General features: G+C 52.1%; 1 protein-coding gene across 1 annotated transcript in view; it reads left to right on the top strand.

Annotated features, from left to right (window-relative positions):
- Nucleotides 1–12225, top strand: part of LOC119111151 (homeobox protein Hox-B7) — a 64895-nt gene that overhangs the window by 11118 nt on the left and 41552 nt on the right. Inside the window, exon 2 of the mRNA XM_037234980.1 lies at nucleotides 4287–4429. Coding sequence (XP_037090875.1) covers nucleotides 4287–4429 — 143 coding nt within the window. The remainder of the gene's footprint in view (nucleotides 1–4286; nucleotides 4430–12225) is intronic.

The raw sequence follows: 12225 nt of genomic DNA on the forward strand, positions 1-12225 counted from the left end.
GGAGAGAGAGAGAGAAAATAGACAGATTCAGATAAAATTATACTGGATTGTCATGATCGTGGGGGATTTCTACTTAATATAAACTGGACCTGACGGTGATACCAACGATCAATGCTAATGAACAACGCGACGCATGTTCTCTAAAAAAAAAAACATGATGCTGACGGTTGCAAGTTTGTGCGTAGTGCTGTACTCCTAAGGGCTGTTGCCCCGAGTCGACGCCGCTCACAGGTGTTCACACGGTCGCGCCCCGCTCTCGTGCTCAGGCCGGACGCGGGGTGAGACAAGCCTCGCAGTCGCCTCGCGACTACAGCGGTATGTCCGGCTCCGCGGCCGGATCTGCCACGAGCTCGTCCCCTCGTGTCACGGCCGCGTGTCAGCGTAGCCGGTTCGTCGCCGCTGACGCGTCGTCGCTGACACCTCACGCGACTGGACGGGTCTGACGTGTGGCGAGGAGGCCGCCGCTCGGGGCCCGCGCTGACAGCCGCGTCTTCACGTGCCGATCAGCCGATACTTGCGCTTCTGCAATGTGAAGGTGACCGAGGGTTCAGCTAAGTGGTAGGGCCAGGGCAGGGGCCGGCCAGGGGCCGGGCAGGGTCGGTGGCAGCGCGTGAGTCGGCAGCGTGGTAAAGTCCGTGGGACGTCAACTCGGTCACTGGCTGTTACAGCTGCACGCGAAATAATACCAGAAGCGAACATGCATCTAGGCCTGCTGCAACCCTGAGGGCATATATCTGGCACACTACTCACAGCATCTGCCCGCTCCATAAACCTATGGCTGGAAAATGAATCGGACCTACGCTTTATAATGCGACATACAGTCTAGAGCCCATGTACGTTTGGGCAAATACCATGACGCTAAACCATGTCATTGAACCATACACGTCACCCATCTCACTGTATGGCGGTGAATGAGCGTCATCAACACCCCAGTTCCTCTCGCCCCATCGCAAGCACACTCAGGGGCGGGGAGGGGCGGGAGAGCCATCACTGTCTGATACACCGCTCTTTTGGCCCGAAGAATAAGGAGCGCGATTCCGACAAAATGGGCTGCTTGAGGAGTGACCATACAGGATGAGACCGAAGAGCTGTGTGCTGCGATGGCCGTCATATCTGTCACGCCGATCTCAGGGTGTGATGGTTTGTCTGAGATGCTTCAGTGGATGGGACGAGCGATCCATGAACACGCGCCAAGGAAGCGGCGAGCCCCGCGCAGCAGGTGCAGCGTGTCAGAAACGGTTGTCAAACCTTTACGGACATGGTATACATAAATAAATGCTATTACTGACAATACTGAAACATGATAAATGCACAGCACATTAACAAAATTGGGTTGTCAACATCTGGTAGAAACAAGCCGGTTTTAAACCACGTGTATGGGCACATAGGCAGTGGATACATAAAACAAGCGTTAAAGATGACAAAAGATTATCTACACCCAGGCTTCTTTTTTTCGCATCTACATGATAAGACACGAATAACAAGATGTCGCCATGTTGGCAGGTGTTAATGCTACCCAAACATGTTCACAATATTACATGACGACAATAACGCATATTCTTGCGTCAGCACTTTCCAGTTTGGGCGATATATAGCGAGCAATTACAAATCGGAGCACGTTAACATGTAGATGAGAGATAGCTACACAACTTAACGCTTTATGAATATTTTCATGCACGAACACAGCATACAAGATAAACATATCGAAACGGCAAGTTCTTTACATCTGTCCGACTGAACTTATATCTAGTGTCCATCTTTTCCACGGCCACATTTCTAGGTGGCCGTATAACTCCCACCTGAATATCTAACTTACTTCCTTTCTGTTTCATCGAGCGGCTGGGTGGATATTCTAGCTTTACTCGAGAACTGGCATCACCTGCAGGCACCGGTTCCAGAACGTATAAAAATGCTATCAAGTGAATCATAGCACCCAAACCACTTTTGCTTGTTGAGCCGCCGTTCTGGCTCGGGTGGAAAAAGAGTCGGTCTTGAAAAACTAACCGAACCGTCCGGGATTCGATTCATCCGATTACAAAAGCGTGCAGATCTAGCCGAACACCGAGCTAAAATCGCGACTTTGCTCGGGTCCTTACTTGGGGCTCGGTGTCACTAACAGCGGTCGGTTCGCCGCCGCAAAAATTCCCTTCAGGAAGCCCGCAAAGTCATGTCGTCGCTGTCCTCCCGAAGTGCCGTCTTTCCTGCAATCGCGGCCGATCCAAGGCCTGCCATTGCACCACTGACCGCCGCGAGGGCGCGATTAAATCATCAGCGGCTCGTGAGAGGCGGCTGAAGCGGCACCTGACAGCACCCATTTCAAAATATTAGCCCGCTGTGGCCGCGGCGCGATCGGCCGCTGTCAGTCCGCTTATCCGCACCGGCATCGGCGCCTGACATCGGTCAGGCTACTGTGCGACATTCCTGCAACTGGACCTGTTTCGGCCAAAAGTCTGTCCAATTAGAGGCAGGCGCCGGTGCAGGGCGCGGGGCCGCGCGGCCCGGCGGCGGCGGCCCGGCCGGGACGGGCGAGTCCGCTCCGGCCGTGTGTGCCCCGCGATCGTATCGACTGGCCGGCGTCAGGACATACCGTAACTTTGGGCCAGTACAAGCTTTTCTTTTACCTGCATGATTTACGACGGTCCATTTGATGTATCGGCTATCTCTATTCTGAATTAGATTATCTGCGCGGTAGAGGCGTCGCGCTCGGCCGTTTGCCGCGGCGCGTTCCGGCGCGACACTGCCACCGGCCCCGGATGGCGCGTTATGAGAGGACGTGCATTGAGTCGCGCAGATAACGAGCGCCTCAATAGGAATGTTCCCGTTAGCCGGCTTCGACAGCGCGAGACATGTCCTGTTCGTAAATCACTGGCGGCCGCCGACTGGCTGCCGGCCGCCGTCGGCGCAGCCCCTGGTGGCCGGGCGACGAACTAGCGCCGAAGCCCTGCCCCCGCGTGCCAGAACGAATGGCCTGAGCTCGCCCGTAACTCGCAGTGGAGAGGGATTGGCCGGGCATTTTCATATACAGATCGTAAATTTAGCTCGTAGGGTTAACATGTCTTATGGCACTTGCCGGTGTCACACTACAGTAATATTGAAAACGGGCACGGCGAGAACAAGTGCGTGAGGTGGAATAGCTGGAAGCGACTGTGCACAAGTGGTGGAAGTGATTTACAGCGAAACTCAACCTCAACCGCCGGATATTTATGGATTTTTGACAAAAGTGCGGCCGGTAAGAGACAGTTATTCGCTCGTTTCCCCTGGCATTCAGCGTTGAAAATTTACGGCTTTCCTAAACAATACGGGGGCGGTCGGAAATTTTTGAAGTCTTTGGTCGGTGCGTGTGGTCGGCGGCGTGTGCCCGGACAAATTTATTGGACAATTACGACGTGTTAAGCACACTTTTAGTGTCTTTTTGTGCGGCTCATTAAGACGCTCCAGCGAAGGGGTTACGCTCGACCGCCAAGTGTGAACGTGGCCATCCGGCCGAATTTACGAGCCCGCCGGCCGCGAAACGACAGGGCTGCGCATACCGCACCTCCCGATACTGTCGCATAGCCGGCGCGCGGCAAACGACAACAAACAGCGGCCCTCGGGGGCGACTGTGAGCGCGGCCGGCGCCAGCACAGCGCGCTCACGAGCGTCGGCCGCGGCCGGCGCGCCGACCGGTCGGCAAAGTCGGTCCGCGTCGCGCGCACGCAATGTGCCGCGCGCCGCGCTAGACGCGGGTCGGCTCCCGTCGGGCGCCCGGTGCGCGACTCGGGCTCGGGGTGACTCGCAGTGACTCGGACTCTCGGCGACGCGGACGCGACCGGCGCGATGAGTTCGTACCAGTTCGTGGACAGCCTGTCCAACTGGGCGGCGCAGCGCGGCCAGGACGGCGGCCAGGTGAGCGGCGGCGAGTATTACGGCCAGAACTACGGCGGCGGCGCCTGCTACGGCCAGCAGCAGCCGCACTCGCAGCTCTACAGCTACGGCGCCGCTCAGCCGCCGCCACAGCCGCAGCCGCCGCAGCCGCAGCCGCAGCCGCAGCCGCAGCCGCAGCAGCAGCCGATGCCGGCCGGTGACTTCCGAATGCTGCACCCAGCCAGCTCGCCAGCGCTGCCGGCCAAGGCGAAGCCGGCCGCCTCGCAGCCGGCGTCGGCCGCCTCGACGGCGCCGGCTGCCACGGCCACCTCCTCGTCGTGCAAGTTCGAGCCGGGCGTGGGCTCGCCACAGGACCTGTCCACCTCGTCGACGCCGAACCCGCCGGCGCCGTCGCAGCAGTCGCCGCGCTCGACGGCCAGCACCAGCAGCAGCAGCAGTGCCGAGCAGAGCGGCCCGGCCGCCGCCCAGGCCGGCGCCACCGCGAACAATAACAATGACAAAGACTCGAAGGCGGAGGTTACGCGGCAAGTGTACCCCTGGATGAAGAGGGTTCACATCGGGCAAAGTGAGTACTGGAGCCCGCCGGCTCGGCCGCCGGCCGGCGCCGGCCAGCATAAACTGACCCCAGCATGTCTATAATAATTCACGCCGGAAGAAAAATATACCGCAACATGCTCGGAAACGGCCTCACCCCCGTCGTCGCCGTGCCGGCCATTATGCCGTATCGGAGCCAAACACTGACGCTGGGGGTGTCAGGCCGACGTGCGCGTGCCCTCTCCCCACCTTCGCCGTTTAAGCCGCCCCCGTCGGCTCCCCTCGCGCCCCAATGGGACGCTTTTTACCCGCCTGCAACGTCCGAAATAAGCCATTAATTCGCGTCGGCGTGACACCGATGCCAGGATGTGACCGGGCGTCCGCGGACGGGCGCGGCCCCGGGCCCGCCGGCCGCCATACGTCTTCTTTTTTCGCCGATGCTCGCGCTCGCGAGACGCCCACGTCGAGGGGCGCCACACCGCTGCGAACTGGGCCACGCCGAGCCGCGGGGAGTCCGGGCGTGGCACGAGCCGAGCGGGGCACTTAGGAGGCAGTGTGCGCGGTTCTAAAACGCGGCGTGCGATGCTGCGGGTCGCGACCGACGATGTAGCGCTGTTAGCGGCCATTGGACGGTATTTCGGAATAGGCAAGTTGTGCGATCTGAGTCATCCCCTCCCCTGTCCGCAGTCATCGGTCGCTTCTGTCATGCTTTGATCATAAGCTCGAACTGCTGTTTGTCCCAATGCCGCTCTTCCCGTCGCTGATGCTAGCCGGTCGGTGTAGTTCTCTCCATGGCTCAAGCCAGCTTGTCAGTTCGGCCCAGTTTTAGTTTTGCCTGTGACGTCGGCCATTCGGTCACCTCTGCCCCGTGCAAGTTCTTCTCTTGGTTCGATCCAGGCTGTCAGCCAATTCTCCCCCGTATCTGTGGCTTACTTGTCATTCTACCTGGCTCCGCTCACGTCTCAGGCCAGCTCGTCAGCCTAGTTCTCCCTGTGTCTGTGACCAGTTCGTCTTCCCAGTTCTCCCTGTGCCTGAAGCCCGCTCGTCTTCCCAGTTCTCCCTGTGCCTGAGGCCGACTCGTCTGCCCATTCTCCCCGTGTCTCTGGCCGGTTCGTCAGCCTAGTTCTCCCCGTGTTTGTGACCAGCTCGTAAACCCCGTTCTCCCCGTGTCTCTGGCCGACCCGTCAGCTTAGTTCTCCCCGTGTTTGTGACCAGCTCGTAAGCCCCGCTCTCCCCGTGTCTGCGGCCGGCTCGTCAGCCTAGTTCTCCCCGTGTTTGTGACCGGCTCGTAAGCCCAGCCCTCCTGTGTCTGTGACCAGATCGTAAGTAAGCCCCGTTCTCCCCGTGTCTGTGGCCGGCTCGTCAGCACATCTCCCGCTGGCCCGGCGTTAGCGGCCAATCGCCGCTGATTGCTTTATTGCCGCCGTGGCCAGCCTACGGTGGGAGAAGTTAGCCGGGTGTTTACGTAATATGCTCGTGCCGAGGGCGAGAGAGACGCCCGCGACAGCCCGCTGGGGAGCAGCCAACCTCGCTCGGAGACCGATCGGCAAGCTCCAGCAATGTTTCGTGATTTGATCCGCTGCTGAAGACTCTCCGCCACAACAGTTGGGCTTTGGTGCGCAGTGCAGGTGTAGCTTTATGAACAGGAGAGTTTTCGTGCTAAGGTGTGAAACGGGTACAACACACAGCATCATTTGATATGGCCAGCGGTGGTCAATTTCACCACACAACAAACTCTGTGCTTATTTCGTCGCAAGGCGCAATTTTGCTGTACGGTTCATAGCCATTTTCATGGTCATGATGGCTGTAGTGCAGCGTGGTGTGCTCTTCGATGGGTTCACACGGCTCCCTTATTTATGGCTTCTGCAATTGGCACTGTGTCCTGTCAACAGATAACCGGCATTCGGCAAACAGAAGTGCAGATTGGGACAGCGAAGTGTTGTGCACCGCGTAACATACAGTTGCATATCTATAAATGTTGCTGCTTATAGCGATACTGCTCACAACTTTCCGCCAAAGCTTCAGGATCGACGGCGGTAGCCCCACACACCTTGCTTGATGAAGCCGACCGCAGCGCACATCGACGCAAAAGTGGTCTGTGTGTGTCAGTCCCGGCGCGGACCGGGGTCCGCAGACCCCGTCCGCCTGAGGTCTGAAACGAAATGCCTGTCGCGGTTCGACGCAACAAGGGCCCTGCACTAGGCACTTCGTTTTCATCACTGCGACAAATGCAGCCAAGATTCCCCGCACTGTAGCAAGGGCTATCAGACGTAATCTGGGGGTAATACATTTGTCAGGGTAACTACAGGCTCTTTATTACTGCTTATCGCTTGCACCAAGGTGGCGGGAGGCGTCAGCAGGGAAAAACACGGCGCTATGTGCTGAAGATCACTTTGCGTTGTTCAAGGCGCTACGTGTGAACTCCTTCATCTGGCATCTATATGACAACATTCGTTCTGTGTGCTTACCTGTTAGCATTTCCAGCGGTTCGATCACTTATGGTTGGAAAGATACCACGTCTAGGCGACATCGGAGCAGTTCCAGATTGCTGCCTCGCCGCGAGGTGTAATCTACTCATGCGGCCTGTGTGTAGGCGCGGAAACATTCTTCATAATCGTGTCGATGTACAGACGGTTATTCCAGCCAATGATCTCGCTAAATAGCTCTGCTAGGGCAGTGCAGAGCCAGCACGGAAATGAAACAAGGAGACCACTTCACGCTATGTTCATGGTTATCGCACCCTTCCCCCTTAATACCGATGTAGATTGCTCATGTTTACATACCAATCATGTCGAGGCACAGTTGCAGTTAACTACGATCAGAATGAACGCGTCAAGCAATTGCGTTCTTGGTAGGGCCGAACTGTTCTCTTGCATATATAAACACCAACGGAAGGCTTGAAGCTCATATTTAGCGATGTGTGATTTCTTGCCTCCTGCGATGCCGGGTTAGAAATGGGTTGCACTTTTTCCATTTGGTTTGATGTCCATCAGCAAGGAAGCCGTGACGTTTCATCCACAGACTGCTTCGAAGACGTGGGGGACACTTAAGAGCGAAATGAGCAACTAACTACGATATCCTGGAACACGCTATTTGTTTTGAAATAATGGGCATGTCATCGACGCTTTAGTAGAACACGGACGTACCTCGGTTCGCACTCAACATTTTTGCAGGGAGATAACCCAACCTCGAGCGGCCCCAGGCAAGGGTGCTCATGTAAGCCTTCTGAACACCCTTCTGACTACTTGGGCCCCTCAAAGTGCCTTTCTTGAAATTTGCCCGAGGCACCATAATGTTGTCACGATTCATGTCCTAGTGTCACGTCACGTACGTTTTGTCTTCTGTATGTCTTATGAATGTCTCACGTATGTCTTATGTCACGGTTTATTTTATGTTTATTCACGGTTGCATTGTAGTAAACAATATGAGCTTCGGCGGTTGTCTTCCATTCTTATTTCTTGATTTCCCCGATGCCCGGTCGCTCCACATTGCTTAAGGGGGAGGCGAGTGGGTGCGTGTCCACGTGCCTCCCATGCATGAGAGGGTGTCTACGTGCCTCCCATGCGTGCACCTGCGGAACTGCTCACATGAAATACATCAAATGAAAAAAATGATACAAAACCTACACTTCTGAATGATAATCGGTGACTTGAATTAGTTCTAGATTTGCGTCCAGAACTGCATATGCTTTGTTTCGAGAAAAGGCAATGAAACGAAGACGAGCTGCACGCAGCGAAATTAGACGGAGATTGGTGTCAACCCATGGCGGAACATGAAGCGCGAGGGCATAAATCGATGCTGTACATGTCGTGAACGGAATTCTAAGAAAGTTATATTCTTATTGTACATGTAAACCTTGACATAATTGTATCCTATGAAAGTCATATCTGCCTTAAATGCATCACATGACCTCGTGTTATAAACTTGGTAAAAACCGTAACCACAGTCATCGATTGGGAATGAGGTAATTAACATGTCAAATAACCGACCTTAATAAGGTCATGATACTGGTCCATAGCAAAATTGGTGCTAGTCTGTTTGCCAAGCTGCACTAGATAGTGCTCCATTTTACTGAAATTCATTTAGGAAACAACACGATGGGTTCTTCTCAGCGTAAGGGTTACCTTCAGGACATTAAGTTATGGGAAATCAGACAAGTGTTTGCAATTCAGCTGACAAAAGTGCATGACTTATGAAGATTATTCCCATTCCATCTGACCCTTTACTGTAATTGCCCGCCATGTGAGGCTTCAGTGCTGGCCTCTTCTGCTGCCGTAAGTTTTGTCTCTGCCGGTCCCCCTGTCGATAAATGCCTCCCCGCGTGCCGCCATTATCTGCCGCCGTCTAATGCAGTTTTCTATTTTCAAATTTCGACCGCCATCCCCTCGTGCGTGATCCCTAACTTTTGGAATCATTGTTCTTTGAAAGGTGAATAAAGCTTACATGAAAAATGAATTGCCGCCGACATGCGGGGGAATCGAAGTCCGGAGATTGGTCCGGCCTTTTCCGAGTACGGCCGAAAAATGCAGATGGGAAATTGCCAATTGGAAACGAAGAACCAGCGCTCCGCTGAATATAAACCCTGCCTTTAGAAGGTGACAACGCGAATCTAAATATTAAGAGGTTGTTCAGCATTAGAAGACAAATTGTTTCTGGTTGAGGGAGGTGCGACAAACCGGTAAATGCGCCCCAGGAGCAATTAAACAAGAAACAAGGTTCAGCCGAATGCGTGCGCTAAATGCCTATGTCAACCATTTACTTATGGGGTGAGAGAATCAATGACGTCTTTCGCATTGATAGACCATCTTTCTGCAAGGAATATGGTAGGTGAAGAGCAGGTAATGCGTGACGAGCGAGGTAACTGAACATTATAAGAAGCATTTTAACAAGCTGCCATTCCATCACAGCATCCTCGCCACAAACTAGAGCCCACGGGATTCACACGGCAGGCATCTGGTTGATCGGTACATGCGGACTTTCAATCGATGCTGGAGCAGAGATGAAATGATAAAATGATAAATACTGCAGGCCGTGATAAATGAAAGTTCAGGGAAAGCCTAGTGACGTATGGACAATTAGGGTGAAGGCTCGGCACCAGCGGAACTCGCGGGGGCCTTATGAGAGAGCGAACAGAACGGAGGGATCGCTTACTGGTGGAAGCGATGCGCAGGATTGGTGTAAAGGGCACTGGCGCTGATGTTCATAGCTCAAACGAAGTAATAACTAGCGGAAGAAGTGCAGTGGGCGTTTACGACGGAGTTAGCTGTGAAGGCGGAGAAGCGCTGGAGGCGGCGTGTGGGCCTCAGTGATAAGACATGCGACTACGCACAGCATGGACGGTGCGTTTCGAAGGTGGTGGCATTCAGTTAAGGAGCATTGACAACGAGTTTGGCCATTAACGAGGTTGTGTGCTACAAACAACCATAAGCACGGCAGTTCGCGATCACGTGCTAAGAATGGCGCCCGTCTTTCAGTTCAGTGAGCCGCCACAGCCATCTGCATGCCATTGCATTATTTGATTTGAGGCCTTTTTTTGCGAAAGCAAACATGATTTCCCCGCAGATGGTGTTAGGTTGAACAAAACTGCACGCAGGCTTAGAAGGAGTGCTGCGCATACGCAATTGACCCTACATTCCCATGTGCTCTAATTCACTTTCTCCAAAGATATATCTCCTTTCCATTTTTGTGTGTATTGAACGATCAACATAAATGGGGATGTTTGCATAAGCAATGTTCGCTCATAATTTTCTGTATGATTTAGCATAAGGATGCGTACAGAACAAGCGTTATACTCGGCGATTTAAATAGGGAATGAGGAACGAACACATCCAGACAAAATTATATAACTCCAAAACAATTGCTAAAGACTCAGTCTTGAGGAAACTTCAGTTGTCCACAATAAATACACCACGGTTTTGAAAGGTGCACCGGCTCATGCGCGGTGCCATCTGTTCGTCCACTCAGCACTCACGTGTCATTGATCAGAAGCAAATTGTGAGAAATCGCACGCATGACTTACAAGCAGAGACTTAAGCAGTTCTTTGCTCATGAGCATAGAACATTACGGTGCAGGTCATTTAGCACTCGAAGACTTCAAAGGGCGTGAATGATGCGATTTTGTTGCATGTCTTTTCAAAGATGCTTGTTTCATTCATATTTGCCGTTTACAGTCGATGTAACTTAGGCTCACCAACTTTCTGGTCGCTGCGATTGTGACAATGTGGTAAAGATTATTATAAATTATGCGTCCTTTTCTACCTTAATAATTACTGGACTTGTTTTCACATGAGAATAACATGAGATTCTCATCGATTAATTTATCCTTTAGAAAATCAGTTAGAATAGTAACGGATCTTAACAATATTTTACAGTGTGATGAAAGTTATTATCGATGATACTCGGTAGTTGTGTGGCCAGTGTGGGAAGCTTGCTGTAAACCGTTAAACAAAATAGTTATTTTCTCATGTTTCGTGCCTACTTTGGTGAGGATGCAAACTAGTTTTGCCGTACCAAACACGAACCTACTGACAATTTCTAGACCAATGATCTTAATTATTTACATCTTAATTACGGACTCGCGAAATAAGCACAACAGAATAAACGATATATAACTAACGTTGAACTATTTTGAAAAAAACAACCAACTTGCACGGGCGTTGGACATACATTACTACAAATACAAATGTGTAAACAAGGATGATAGACGAGAAGTTGAATGTTTCCCAGTCACAATGGTTAACACGATGCTCACTTGTTTTCAGGCAGTACATGCGTACATATAATGCACCCGCCTGTACAGAATGAGTAAATAATAAATCCTAGATACATTTCCTGTTGTTATCTTGTGACAGTTAAAATTGAGCCAACTTGTACTAAAATACCAAGCACAAATTACCTAAAGACTTACATTTTCTGGTCGTAAAGAACGGTACCAACCTTCTCGAGCCTACTGCAGCGTCCCTGCAGACGTCTGGCATTCCGTGCTGCGTGTGACAAAATGCTGTCTTCGACCGAAAAACGACTTTGTAAGGGTAAGCCTTCGTCTAAATTTTTCAATGGTGTTTTTTGTGGTTCTGCACTGTGGCCATTTTTAAGAGCATCACGAATTAAGAAAAATAAGAGCAGCAGGTTAATGGATTTGTTAATGCATGTCACCCAACCTTTTGCATATCTATTATCACAGCTTCCTTACGTGAGGCCCAGGATCATTGCTCTACTGTTTGGCAAACAATTTTGTACGGGCGCCGAACTGCAAGCATCTTTCAGATGTTTCAATTAACCAAACACTCCCAAAAGATAGACACTCATCAAATCCAGCAAGAAGACTCATTCCTTCTCATGTTACGAGCCTTGTGCATTCTAACATCACTGCTCTAAAAAGCTGACCTGTAGCGAAGCGGTCTGCGTGGTCTTGCGGCGATGCATATGCCAAGGCGGGCTACTGGGCTTTTTGATTCATATCGGTGGGCTGCAACACTTCAGCGGCTCTCTCAGTGCCAAACTTAGCAAGTGTCCAAAGGCTTTCAGGCACGTGAGAGATACAAAAACCGAAACCATTTATTGAATGCTTGCGTTCTAGTGTCATGAGATGGAAAGCAACTTGAAGAAAATCATCATTTCATGAGTGAAATATATTTTAACGTGAGGACCGATTCGTCCTGCCTGATTGTTAGTAGATCACCAGAAACCCGCTCCAACCAGAGCGTACAAATCGCATGATTTCCCGACTTTCAATATGACATATCCTGACAGCATTGCGGCATCCCACATGGCCTACGGGCAGTTCTGGGCCGACTTTGAGAAAGGCATGCCAGAACAATCGCTGAC

The sequence above is a fragment of the Pollicipes pollicipes genome, unplaced genomic scaffold, assembly GCF_011947565.3.
Source record: "Pollicipes pollicipes isolate AB1234 unplaced genomic scaffold, Ppol_2.1 Scaffold_7261;HRSCAF=8764_pilon_pilon_pilon, whole genome shotgun sequence".
NCBI lineage: Eukaryota > Metazoa > Arthropoda > Thecostraca > Pollicipedomorpha > Pollicipedidae > Pollicipes > Pollicipes pollicipes.